Raw genomic sequence first — 14,356 nt, 5'->3', positions numbered from 1 at the left:
TCATCCTCAAGGCCCCCCTACAGAATCCACAAAGATTTGTTAATAGGAAGGGGTTCCACTCCCTGAATGTTCAGCTAGTGTGCAACCATAACATGACCATCATGCACGTCTGCGCCAGACATCCAGGCAGCGTGCATGACAGCTTCATTGACATCCCGGAGGCATTCAAGGAGGAGCCCAGGCTGCAGGGGTGGCTCCTGGGTGATATGGGTTACCCGCTTCGGACATGGCCGATGACGCCTGTGCGGAGGCTTGTGTCTGAGGCGGAGGCCCATGTAGCCACCCGTGCGACAGTGGAGAGCATTGGGTTCCTCAAGATGCGATTCCGGTGCCTGGACCGATCTGGAGGGGCCCTCCAGTACAGCCCCCTGATCTCCTCCCGCATTGTGGTGATGTGCTTTGCACAATCTGGCTCTGCAGCGAGGTGACCTCTTGGAGGAGGAAGAGGACCAGCCGGCCGTCACTGGGGAGGATGACCAGCAGGAGGAGGTGGAAGAGGAGGAGGCGGAAGAGGAGAAAGAGCATGCCTTGGAACACCAGCCAGGCGATGGAGGGCTGACAGCTCAACTGAGGGAGGCCCTGATAACCAGGTGGTTCAGTCGCTCAGGGATGGTGATTGTGGGTTCTATTTACCCCCCCACCCCAATGCCTTCTGGTCACCTGGCACTGCCAGTTCTGGAGGACCACCTGCTTCCTACCCATGGTGGTTGACCCCTCTGCGATGGTCACTTGAGTCGGGGCCATCTCTCAATGGCCGCAGCGTGCCCTCTGAGACTGGACCACAGTCTGCAAGCCCTCAAGCTGTGACCCGCTGAGACTGGGCCATGTTCTCAAGGGTTGCTGCTATAGCCCACTGTGTTTCAGTGCTGTCCTGCTGGGACTCCTGCAAGCTCTTGAGCCTCTCAGCCATGGGCCGCAGAATCTCAAGAAGCCTGTTTGGTCCCTCAGCTGTGGTCTGCTGTGACTCGGCCATCCCTTGGAGCCTGCCACTCATGGTGAGGTTCCCCTGCCCCAGGCTTTCCACTGCAGACGCCACCTTTGCAGCGTTGGTCTGGGAAGTACACAAGACAGGCAATAGCTGGTCTACCTGAAAGCTTTGGGACTCCTCCAAGCAGCCTCGCAGTTGGTCCAGTGTGGCCGTCAGCCCCTCCTGCATTCCCTGGCTCTGTTGCTGCATCTCCAGCAGCTGAGGGGGAAGTGATCTCAGAGGCCCAGCATGTAGCCTGGGGCCAGCTGTGTCCTCGCCTCCGGCAGGCCCCAGCTTGCCAGAGGCCACTGACGTTCCCTCCTTCACCCGTTGTACATCAGAAGATGTGTCATGCTCATCAGAGAGTGACCCAGAAGCCTCAGCACTAACTGGATCCACTGACGTGTCAGTATCTGGGATGGTGAGTTGTGAGGTGGAAGCTGATAAACGGTGCCACCCTCGGAGGTCCCTTCACCCATATCCTCTGAGGACCTGTCCGAGCTGTCTTGATCAGGATGGGCGGGAGGTGTAGCCAGGGCCTGTGGTCCAGAAGGCCCCAGAGCATCCGGATCCATTCCTTCAACACAGGACACAAGGTTAAGCGCAGGGGAGGGAGAGGAATCGGGATGCCAAATATATGATTCACATGTCTCCATTGAACATAGAACAAAGCACCAGTAAAATTATATCGCAGGAACAGGCCCTTCGGCCCTCCAAGCTAGTAGCGACCCGGCTGCCCATTGTCAGCCCCTACCCTTCCGGGGACCGTATGCCTCTATTCCCACCCCATTCACATAGCTGTAGAGATGCCCCTTAAAGGTCACTATCGTATCTGCATCCACGGCCTCCCCCAGCAGAGTTCCAGGCACCCACTCCCCTCTCTGTGCAAATAAACATACCTCGTACATCTCCTTTAAACCTTGCCCCTCGTACCCGAAACTCGTGCCCGCGAGAAGTTGCCTCAAAGTGACTGAAGGAATGACAGGTGCGCACGTCTGGACGGCAGCTTCACCATGCTGTCACTGACAGCCCGCATCTCCCCTTCCCTGGAGAGCTCCAGCACCCACTCCTCAAAGCCGGAGGTCTGGCTCACCACCCCCTGTCTTCGCCCTCTCACAGGTGTTGTGCTCGGTCTTCTTTTGTGGAGACAGAAGGAGCCATGAAAGAAATGGTGGCGTGACTCCTGCAGAGAATCAGGTGGTGGCCCTTGGAGGGCAAACACAGCGGGGCTCATTGGGGGGAAAGGAAGGAGGTGCTTGGGGGTCAGGAGCTGGAAGCATGCAGGATGCTGGGGATGAGATATGGGGGAACATGTTAAATGGGGTTCAGTACTCACCCTTGCTGCACGGATGAGGTCGTTGAGTTTTTTCCGGCACTGCTTCACAGTTCAGGGGGCCACTGCCCTGGCACTGACCGAGGCGGCAACTTCCTCCCAGGCCGCATTTCCATCATCCCCCCTGGGTCTGCGTCCTCCTGGGAGGAAGAGGGTGTCCCGCCTCGCCTCTGCTGCATCCAGCAGCCCTCGAGGTCACCCCCAGAAAATTGGGGAGCTGGTCGTGAGCTCATTTTTTTCCTGCTCTGCCTGCCTGCCTATCCATACTTGAGTTTTTAATGGAACTGCCCCTCGTTAGGGCAGATCAGCTGCTGGCAGTTTGGCAGAGCATTCCAGCAAGTTCCATGCAGTTAGCTTGTTAGCATCGAGGGGAAGGCAAGTGAGAACTTGCAGTTGTGGTGCTGGGTAAATGGGCGGGGAGGGGGGAGAGTGCGTGTGGGGGGCGGGGTGGTGATGGATGACTGCCTCAATGATTGGGGACAGGGGAGAGAGATGGTGGCGTCACACAGCCATCGGATTCCAGAGGACATGGGGGCCTTGTGCGGGAGGGTCCAGGGTAGGGGTGAGGGGGATCCCTCTGCCTGATATCTGTAGGGTGGAGGGGGGCAGTGTGGATCACTCTGCCTGAGATCGGTGGAGGGGAAGGGGGAAGGGGGGTCCGCTGCCACTCTGCATGAGATCGGTGGAGGGGAAGGGGGGAGGGGGCCGTGATTGGTCTGGGTGGGGAAGGGGGAGGGGCGCAATAAGTGGGTCTGTTATGTTGTGGGGTCGGGACAATGTCTGTGGGGGCCAGGAGGAGGCATTAACCGACCCGGGTGTGATGTGGCAGAGGAGCACTTCTAAATTTTGTTTACTGTGCATGCACAGTTGAAGGCTCCGATCGGAGCAGCAGTGTTTTGGCTCAATAAGCCCCGCCCACAGTGCAATTCAGACTGGCGATTTATTTTCAGGCTGAGTGCGTATGGGGGCGCCTGAGAACAGGTTTCCAAGTCGGATCTGAATTGCGCCCAGATTCAGCACTTAGAATCAAAATGGTAAAAACTCTGTCTACACTTCCTGCTGCCTCGGATAAGCAGCCAGCATAATCAAGGACCCCATACACCACGGATATACCCTCTTCCATCTTTTCTGTCAGGACAAAGATACAAAAGTCTGAGGTCAAGTACTCAAGAACTAGCTTCTTCCTTGCTGCCATTAGACCTTTGATTGGACATACCCTATATAAAGTTGATCTTTCCCTACACCCTAGCTATGACTGTAACAATACATTCTGTACTCTCTCCTTTCCTTCTCTGTGAACGGTATATTTGTTTGTACATCACGTAAGAAGCAATACTTTTCATTGTTTACTAATACATGTGACAATAATAAATCAAATCAGCTCCTGTCTGTGCTGATGCTTGTTGACTTCCTAAATATTCCCTGAATTTTCTGTTTTTATTTCTAATTTTAAGATTATTGGCTAAACTTTCTGATCAATGGTGAAGCCAGAGCCAAAAGTGGGAGATGATCCCCCTCAGTCAGCAGAGGGACCCAGGTGACATTGACAGGGGTGGCCAATTAAGGATGATGGGTCACTCCCCGCGGCCCCCCCCCCCCATCCCCCCACCCCCCCCAAAGAGCTGTTGGTCCAATCAGAGGGCTGGCAGCTCAGCACCCTTAGCAGCGCCACCACTGATGGTTGTCATTGCTGAAACTGTGGTTTCAAGGAGAGGACATCTCAATAGCAAGGCATCCTTGTAGGCGGGTTGTGCTGCATCAGTAGGGGCCATGCACCAGGAGTGGCCATTGCAACCAGATGAACTCTCTGTAGGGCATGGAGTGCCCTGAACCCACTGGGAAGCCCCAGGGTTCACCCGGAGGTCTTGCTACACAGTGGTAGGCCCCTTCCCCAACATAAAATGCTTGTGGGGTGGGACATGGTCCCTAATTAACTATTTAAGTGGTTCAATTTGCTGCCAAGTGGGCAGCTGTGCCATCACGCTTCCTTAGGCTGGCAACATGCCATGGTGGCAAGCTGCCTTCCTAATGCCTTCCATCCATAATGCAGCCTTCCCATCTCAGATGGGCTGGGAAAATTCAACTTTATGTTCTTGATTCCCCCACCAGGAAAATATGTTTTTCTGCATGTAGCCTATCAAATTTTTCACTTTTTAAATACTTCAATCTGATCATAAGACCATAAGAAATAGGAACAAGAGTCAGTCATTCAGCCCTTTGAACCTACTCTGCGATTTAAATTAAACTTTATTTATTAGTCACAAGTAAGGCCTTATATTAACACTGCAATGAAGTTACTGTGAAATTCCCCTAGTCGTCACATTCCAGTGCCTGTTTGGGTCAAAGCACCTAACCAGCACATCTTTCAGTCTGTGGGAGGAAGCCGGAGCACCCGAGGAAACCCACACAAACATGGGGAGAACGTGCAACCTCCACACAGACAGTGACCCAAGCCGGGAATCGAATCCGGGTCCTTGGAGTTGTGAGGCAGCAGTGCTAAGCACTGTGCCACCCACTTAAAAAGATCATGGCTGATCTAACACTAACTAAGTCCACTTTCCTGCCTTATCTCCATAACCCTTAATTCCCATACTGATTAAAAACCTGTTGGTCTCAGCTTTGAAAATGTTCAAGGCTTCATCCTCCACAGCTTCCTGGGGTAAAGAATTCCAAAGATTCACCACTCATTGGGAGAAGAAATACTTCCTCAAATCTCTCTTAAATAAGCACCCGCTCATTCTGTGACTATAGTCTCTGGTCCCACACTCTCCCCTGAATGGAAACACCCTCCCAACATTTACCCTGTCTATCCCCTAAGAATTTTATATGTTTCAATCATATCACTTCTCATTCTTCCGAACTCCAAGGAGTGCAGAACCAACCTGTTTAACTTTTCCTCATATGGCAACCCCTCCACACCTGGGATCATCCTGGTAAACCTCCTCTGTATTGCCTCTAGTGATGGCATATCTTTCCTTAAATAAAGGGACCAAAACTGTACACAACATTCTAAATGTGGCCTCACTAGTACCTTGTACAGTTGGAGCAACATCTCTTTACTTTCATAGTCCCGCCGCCTTGAAATAAAAGCCAGTATTCCATTTACTTTCCCTATTTCCTTCTGCACCTGTATACTAGCTTTCTGGGTTTCATGAACAAGGACCCCCCAAGTCTCTTTGTACTACAGTTTTCTGCAGTCTCCCTCTGGAGGGAATTCACCAGCCCCATCAGATGGCCTGTGGGAATCTCAATGCTCTGCTGAATGAGCATCAGACAAAAATTTCCGCTGGGCATGAAGGCTATCGGGATTCACCTGCTCTGCTCTGCCGGCCCCATCGCAGCTGGCAACTCTATTATGCAGCTGGCAACCCGATAATTATGCAAACCCGCTAATTGTAACACAAGTAACAGGTTTGATGGGCCATTCACTGGACTCCTGACGTCCAAATGTCTCTCCAGCAGGAAATGCAATGGGCAGGCTTTGGTGTTGGTAATAATCAGCATGAACCTGGCATGCTGGGCCTGGGAGGTCCAGGAGAGCACCACCAAACCTTCAGCAAAGAGGGGCATCCTTCCCCTCCCCCACCCCCAGCACTGCACAGGGATGAGGATGACCTGGCCTGAACACCCCCTCAGCCCCCTTCTGCCTTGAAAGCCCTACTCAGGCTCCCTCTCTCCTCAAACCCACTCAGGCCCCCCCCCCCCCCCCTCTGGCCACGAGCCTTAGCAGTGCCAATGGCGCACTGCCCCCTAACACCCTGACATTGACATCCTGGCCTGGTGCCTTGGGCACCGAACAGGGGGTCAAAGAGGTAAGTCAAGTGGCCATTTGCCCTCTGCCACTGCCAGGCTACAGAGGGAGTGGCCCCCAAGGGTCCTGGGGGTTGGGTGGGCATGGGCTGGGGCAAAGGGTTGACCTCACCATATTCCCCTAGGACGGGGGTCTCATGACTGACTGCCCCTGCTAGCTTTGGCAGACCTGAAGATTATCCCTGGCATGATGATTTCAGGCAGCCCTGTGAACAACATCTGCATTCCTGCCTGTCAGCTGTAAACCTTTGAAGTAGCCGGGTCACTTTAATCTCCACGCCCTTTGGACAGCTGGCAGGGTTTTAAATCACAGCAGCACTCCATTCTGCAGCAGAGATTTCCCTTTTTCTCTGTCAGAAGCTGCAGGTGTGAGCAGGCCCCTTTGAAATCCTCTGACAGAAAGGATATGTCAATTTCACTGGGGATTCTGCTTCTTCAAAGCTGTTCACTCAGCCCCAATGTATTCACATAGCTTTTATCTGAGGTCTCTAAACCTTCCTAGAAAGCTGAAACCTTTGAAACTCTATCTATTGCACTGAAAACATTTGATCTCTTTCAATTTAAAGTACAGTGCTTTGATATAGGCCTTCAATCACAGATTAATGAATTTCTACTCTAGCTTCAGTCAATTGTATTTAGTTACCTTTCCTTTCACCTTGAATGAATCTCAAATACCTCCATTGTTCCTGACATTATCTGGGAAATTATAATTCACTCAAACCCCATTCACTTGCACTGAGTTTTCTCTGAATTTAGGCAATAACAGAAGAAAATCAAGAAAATGCCTGCTACCGCACATGTCACCTATCCAATGACCCATCTAATCTGCACAGATGTATAGTAGTCCAAATGGTGGCCATGAACAAGTTGACCTCTTTAAGTTACAGCATGTGTGTAGCCATGCAAAAGGTTTGGAGGGCCCATACACTTAAATGGATCAGCTGTACTGTTATGAACCGTACTGATATTAAATGTGAGGGTATCCCAAAACCCAGAAGGGTAACTTAGAACACCAGTTTGCAGTGGTGTATGTGTTTTTTTTGGTATTATGTGAGGAACAATGTGCAGCCCAGTGAGGAAACAGTCCAGTCATTGTATGAACAATTGATAAAGAATGTTTATTAACTTAGAAGAAAAACAAAAACACACTCGACAAGAAGGACCAAAATACTCTACAACACTTAAAGATACTGATGGTTATACACACATAATTTTACATGAAACTATCCCAAAACCTCCTCTGTTTTACCTGAACTCTGAGACATCCCTTTTCCCCAAACAACATCCAACGTTAAAAACCTCTGAGATAAATACAGAAAATAATTATCACAACCAGATTAAGGTGGCTACGTCTGGGAAATAGTCTTTCGGTTCAGCGAAGGTGTAAATGGCTGCTTCTTTTGAGAGATTATAGCTGCTTGCTGTTAATTAGTCTCTCTCCCTTTCTTCTTACTGTTCTACAGTTATACCACTTCTTTCCCTTTGATATTAGTCACCTTGTGGAGTCAGCTTTTGGCAGATATGTGTCAATTTCCTTATCTCTCCATTTAGAAGTTACCACTTCTATAGCCCCATTGTTTCCTCTAATCACATATATAAGATATTTATTTTCCACTGTTAGGCTAATTTGCATCTTACCACTTCTCCAGCATCTGCTTCTAATCAACTCTCTGCTTTTACTTTGCTTTTTTTATTAATAGTACAATATAAAAAATATAGAGGGCACTTTGGTCCTGTTCAAGATTTTTCTTCCTCACGTTAGTTGCGAAGGCTGCAAAATGTCCTTTCACCATCCTGTTGAATGTAAATAATAATGTAGAGTTGGAATCAGGCAATTTGCCCAGTTTTTCTGCCTTCCACCATCAACACTGCTGACCCCAGGAGCTGCCAAGAATGGGAGGCCCTGGGGGTGCAGTGGAGGGCCAATGAAGCCATTTTTGAATGAAATGGAGCATATAGTGGACTTCACTGCCTCTCCCTGGACTTCAAACCTTCCCTGGTTTAGGCCTCAGCTCAGTCCAAGACCAAAAATAAATTAAACTTAATATTCTTTGGGATTGTGTTGCCCACCATAATGCAGCCATATTTCTTCTGATGCTGCATCAAGTGACCCACTGCAATATTGCTTTTGTTTTCTTCTCCAGCAGAAATTCGAACCAGAGCTGACTCAAGAAACAGAATGGGCCTTGATCTAGGAACCTCATGGCAGGGTCAAGGACAAGAGTCAGCCTGACCCTGCTGCCCCAGAAGGAGGAGAATTCAACTCTATTTCTGATAGCCAAGTGAAAAATTTGAATCACAAGTATAACCATTTTCTTTCTGTTATTCTGATTTGTAAAAGAAATAAGATGATACTGTGGAATAATTTACGTAGCATTTAGATAGATAGATACCCTACAGTGCAGAAAGAGGCCCATCGGCCCATCGAGTCTGCACCGACCACAATCCCACCCAGGCCCTATCCCCATATCCCTACATATTTTACCCACTAATCCCTCTAGCCTACACGTCTCAGGACACTAATGGGCAATTTTAGCATGGCCAATCAACCTAACCTGCATATCTTTGGACTGTGGAAGGAAACCGGAGCACCCGGAGGAAACCCACGCAGACACGAGGAGAATGTGCTAACTCCACACAGACAGTGACCCAAGCCAGGAATCGAACCCAGGTCCCTGGAGCTGTGAAGCAGCAGTGCTAACCACTGTGTTACTGTGCCGCCCCAAACTTTTCAAAACTTTCTAATGACCTGGCAAAGCAATTTAAATTTTAAGTATGAAGGAGGCTAAATCCAGTGCAAATGCACTCTGCATTATGATTTAATGAACATTAAGAAATTGTTGTGCGGATGTACTTCATATGTACGACTGATCAGAAGGTTGATTAACTGCTTAACATTCATGGATGATGTAGCTTACTTCCCAATTAGTGGTGGTTAAGGATCAAAGTAAGTGGAAAGGCCATATGATAGTTTAAAATTAATGAAGCATGCCCATGTGCATCTTATTGTTGCCAAGATGCAATGACTTATGGTACCAAATGGTGAGGATGTGGGTTGACTTACATTAATGATGTCTCGACACGTGGGTTTTCTGATTTCAGCACAAATGGAGGAAGAGAGAGGGAGTGTATTTATAGAGTGAGTTCTGTTGGCTACCTTTTATTTATGTCCTAGTTAAAAGCTGAAAGTTTGGATGAGGAATATGTGCACCAGTGAGACTGAAGATTGGGTGGTCTCCTTTTATTTTTATGGGGGAGAGTAAATGAAAAATACAGAAATACTTTGGAAACCTCACATTGCTGAAAGTACCTTTTTGTAATTCTTGGGAGCAATCGATAGACGATCAACAGTTTTACTGGTGTTGGTTATCACTTTCTGCCTTTAAGCACATTTTCACATTGGACAGTCAACAAAGCACCTTATTCCCATTGGCTACTTACATAAATCATTTACACAAACCATTCAAGTTGCTCTGCCAGTTAAATCCTCAAATTTACAAGGTATTGAAAGAAAGATGGAAAGAGATTTCTCTAATCTGCAGTCACGGGGCTGAATTTAACTGTGGCAGTGGTGGTTCCATTCAGACAAAAGAGCTGGAGGCAACCCCACCAGCCATTTCCAGGAGCCTTGACACAGTTCAATGATCACCAGGTGGTTAACAGCTTGGCATTGGGGCTTCCATCCTTAACATCTCAAAGAATGCTGGCCAATAAGAGGACTGACAGCTTTTCAGTCCCAGCAGCAGCATAGGAAGCAATGGACACTGCTGACATTGCAATCAGGCAGCAATAACATTGATAGTCAAGGCTCCAAACCCAATTAAGTGAATTGGGCTCACTGAGGCAAGTCAGGCAACTCCTAACAAGGGAGTGGTGTGAAGTTTGCTGAAGGCAGCGGACAATTTTGCAGTGGGCAAGACCCTGGTCACAGAAGGGAACTCTTCTTGTCCACAGAATTGCCTGATCAAGAGGGTCCCTCTTCAGTCACCGGGAGGAGACGATTGAGGAGGATTCTCGCGATGACCTCTCTCGCGATTACACTTTCTTTAAAAGCCCTCTCTTCAACCAAGTTTTTCGCGCCCTTCTAATTTTTCCATCTTGGCTCAGCATCCATTTTCCTCATATCTCTTCGAAATTCTGAGCGATATTCTTTGCACATTAAAGTACTACAATATATAGATGCACTTTTGATGTTGAAATCCAGCTTGCAACATTGCATTGATTTTCACCATCAGGAGGATATTTTTGTTTTGTGCATTGCTTTCTGGGAAGGATTATTTTGATGTGTGTTTCCTGAAATGATATTGGCCTCTTTTATCAGCATTTTTAATCAATGATTTATGCTTCAGCTTTGAAAAACAAAACTCAGATGCTGGCAAGTCCAAACTCATAAGATTAGGTTCCATGTGTGTTGATAACACACAACTTATCCTTTCTGCCTTCCCTTTTATTAATTGTTGTTCCAATATTAAATATCTGTGGCTTAATGTAGGCAAAATCTGATGCCATTATTTTTGATCCTCACCAGCTCTTACATGTCTCTGCTTTTAACTCTGTGGTGGAGAAATTCGGTTCACAGCTGCACATGAGAAGCATTATTTTCTTTTTAACTATTTCCTAATTGCTTTATTTTTTACTTCTTAAATTTCTTCTTTTTGACCCATTTTAGTCTTTTCTTATCTTCTCTCCTGCTCTGATCTACCAGTTCTATTCCATAATCTGTACATGCACTTCTCTGTGTCAAGAACCAATGGATTGTGCTGAGGATAGGTCTCATACATGGGCGGCACAGTGGTTAGCATTATTACCTCACAGCGCTAGGGACCCGGGTTTGATTCCCAGCTTGGGTCACTGTCTGTGTGGAGTTTGCACATTCTCCCCGTGTCTGCGTGGGTTTCCTCCGAGTGCTCAGGATGGTCTGCACTTGAACCAGAGGGGTACCAATATCTTGGGGGGGAAATTTGCTAATGCTCTTCGGGAGGGTTTAAACTAATTCAGCAGGGGGGTGGGTACCTGAATTGTAGCTCCGGTGTACAGGAGGTTGAGAGTAGTGAGGTCATGGATGAGGTTTCAGAGTCGCAGGAGTGTACTGGTAGGCAGGAAGGCGGTTTGAAGTGTGTATACTTCAACGCCAGGAGCATCCGGAATAAGGTGGGTGAGCTTGCAGCAAGGATTGGTACCTGGGATTTCGATGTTGTGGCCATCTCGGAGACATGGTTAGGGCAGGGACAGGAATGGTTGTTGCAGGTTCCAGGGTTTAGATGTTTCAGTAAGTGCAGGGAAGGTGGTAAAAGAGGGGGAGGTGTGGCATTGTTAGTCAAGGACAGTATTACGGTGGCAGAAAGGACATTTGATGAGGACTCGTCTACTGAGGTAGTTTGGGCTGAGGTTAGAAACAGGAAAGGAGAGGTCACCCTGTTGGGAGTTTTTTATAGACCTCCGAAAAGTTCCAGAGATGTAGAGGAAAAGATTGCAAAGATGATTCTGGATAGGAGCGAAAGTAACAGGTTAGTTGTACTGGGGGACTTTAACTTTACAAATATTGACTGGAAAAGCTATAGTTCAAGTACTTTAGAGGGGTCGGTTTTTGTCCAATGTGTGCAGGAAGGCTTCCTGACGCAGTATGTAGATAGACCAACAAGAGGCGAGGCCACATTGGATTTGGTACTGGGTAATGAACCAGGCCAGATGTTAGATTTGGAGGTAAGTGAGCACTTTGGTGACAGTGACCACAATGCGATTACGTTTACCTTAGCAATGGAAAAGGATAGGTATATACCAAAGGGCAAGAGTTATAGCTGGGGGAAAGGAAATTATGATGCGATTAGGCGAGATTTAGCTGGCATAGGTTGGGGAAGGAAACTGCAGGGGATGGGCACAATTGTAATGTGGAAGTTGTTCAAGGAACAGCTACTACGCGTCCTTGATAAATATGTACCTGTCAGGCAGGAAGGAAGCAGACGTGTGAAGGAACCGTGGTTTACTAAGGAGGTTGAATCTCTTGTGAAGAGGAAGAAGGAGACTTATGTTAAGATGAGACGTGAAGGCTCAGTTAGGGCACTTGAGAGTTACAAGTTAGCCAGGAAGGACCTAAAGGAAGAGTTAAGAAGAGCTAGGAGGGGACATGAGAAGTCTTTGGCAGGTAGGATCAAGGAAAACCCTAAAGCTTTCTATAGGTATGTCAGGAGTAAAAGAATGACTAGGGTAAGATTAGGGCCAGTCAAGGACAGTAGTGGGAAGTTGTGCGTGGAGTCTGAAGAGATAGGAGAGGCACTAAATGAATATTTTTCATCGGTATTCACACAGGAGAGGGACAGTGTTGTCGAGGGGAGTAGTGAGATGCAGGCTGTTGGACTGGATGGGATTGATGTTCATAAGGAGGAGGTGTTAGCAATTCTGGAAAGGGTAAAAATAGCTAAGTCCCCTGGGCCAGATGGGATTTATCCTAGGATTCTCTGGGAGGCTAGAGAGGAGATTGCAGAGCCTTTGGCTTTGATCTTTGTGTCGTCATTGTCTACAGGAACAGTGCCAGAAGACTGGAGGATAGCAAATGTTGTCCCCTTGTTCAAGAAGGGGAGTAGGGACAACCCTGGTAATTATAGACCGGTGAGCCTTATTTCTGTTGTGGGCAAAGTATTGGAAAGGATTATAAGAGATCGGATTTATAATCACCTAGAAAGGAATAATTTGATTAGGGATAGTCAGCACAGTTTTATGAAGGGTAGGTCGTGCCTCACAAACCTTATTGAGTTCTTTGAGAAGGTGACCAAAGAGGTGGATGAGGGTAAAGCGGTTGATGTGGTGTATATGGATTTCAGCAAAGCGTTTGATAGGTTCCCCATGGGATTGAGGGTGATTTAGTGGTTTGGATCAGGAATTAGCTAGCTGTAAGAAAACAGAGGGTGGTGGTTGATGGGAAATATTCATCCTGGAGTTCAGTTACTAGTGGTGTACCGCAAGGATCTGTTTTGGGGCCACTGCTGTTTGTCATTTTTATTAATGACCTGGATGAGGGCGTGGAAGGATGGATTAGTAAATTTGCAGATGATACTAAAGTCGGTGGAGTTGTAGACAGTGCAGAGGGAAGTGGCAGGTTACAGAGGGACATAGGTAAGCTGCAGAGCTCGGCTAAGAGGTGGCAAATGGAGTTTAATGTGGAAAAGTGTGAGGTGATTCACTTTGGAAGGAGTAACAGGAATACAGAGTACTGGGCTAATGGTAAGATACTTGGTAGTGTGGATGAACAGAGGGATCTGGGTGTCCATGTGCATAGATCCCTGAAAGTTGGCACCCAGGTTGATAGGGTTGTTAAGAAGGCGTACGGTGTGTTAGCTTTTATTGGTAGAGGGCTTGAGTTTCGGAGCTGCAACTGTACAAAACTCTGGTGCGGTCGCACTTGGAGTATTGTGTACAGTTCTGGTCGCCGTATTATAGGAAAGATGTGGAAGTGTTGGAAAGGGTGCAGAGGAGATTTACCAGGATGTTGCCTGGTATGGTGGGAAAATCGTATGAGGAAAGGCTGAGGGGCTTGAGGTTGTTTTCGTTAGAGAGAAGAAGGTTAAGAGGTGACTTAATAGAGACATACAAGATGATCAGAGGATTAGATAGGGTGGATAGAGAGAGCCTTTTTCCTCGGATGGTGATGGCTAGCACGAGGGGACATAGCTTTAAATTGAGGGGTGAGAGATATAGGACAGATGTTAGAGGTAGGTTCTTTACTCAGAGAGTAGTAAGGGCGTGGAATGCCCTGCCTGCAGCAGTAGTGGACTCGTCAACATTAAGAGCATTCAAATGGTTATTGGATAAACATATGGATGATATTGGAATAGTGTAGATTAGAGGGGCTTTAGATTGTTTCCACTGGTCGGCGCAACATCGTGGGCCGAAGGGCCTGTACTGCGCTGTTATGTTCTATGCTCCGGTTTCCTCCCACTGTCTGAAAGATGTGCTGGTTAGGTGCAATGACCTGAACAGGCGCTGGACTGTGGTGACTTGGAGAATTTCACAGTAATTTCATTGCAGCATTAATGTAAGCCTTACTTGTGACTAATAAATAAACTTTAACTTTAACTACATGCAATCGCTTATATTTTCACACGAATCACAGTGAATTGGTGCTTTTGGATCACTATAAGAAAACAATGTTCACCCATCACAATCTCCGTTATTCATTGGCTGCCAACATGTTTGAGGGTGGGGAATTGGGTTTCAATGACACCACTTGAATGTAACCTACACCACTTAAA

General features: G+C 47.6%; 1 protein-coding gene across 1 annotated transcript in view; it reads right to left on the bottom strand.

Moving 5' to 3' along the window:
- Positions 1–7,209: 7,209 nt before the first annotated feature.
- Positions 7,210–14,356, bottom strand: part of nudt6 (nudix (nucleoside diphosphate linked moiety X)-type motif 6) — a 232,293-nt gene continuing 225,146 nt past the window's right edge. Inside the window, exon 7 of the mRNA XM_078211281.1 lies at positions 7,210–7,904. Coding sequence (XP_078067407.1) covers positions 7,787–7,904 — 118 coding nt within the window. The 3' untranslated portion in view covers positions 7,210–7,786. The remainder of the gene's footprint in view (positions 7,905–14,356) is intronic.

Source organism: Mustelus asterias, chromosome 1 (genome assembly GCF_964213995.1).
Source record: "Mustelus asterias chromosome 1, sMusAst1.hap1.1, whole genome shotgun sequence".
Taxonomy (NCBI): Eukaryota; Metazoa; Chordata; class Chondrichthyes; order Carcharhiniformes; family Triakidae; genus Mustelus; species Mustelus asterias.
Note: the sequence above shows the minus strand (reverse complement) of the source record. Positions and strands in the feature narration are given on the sequence as shown.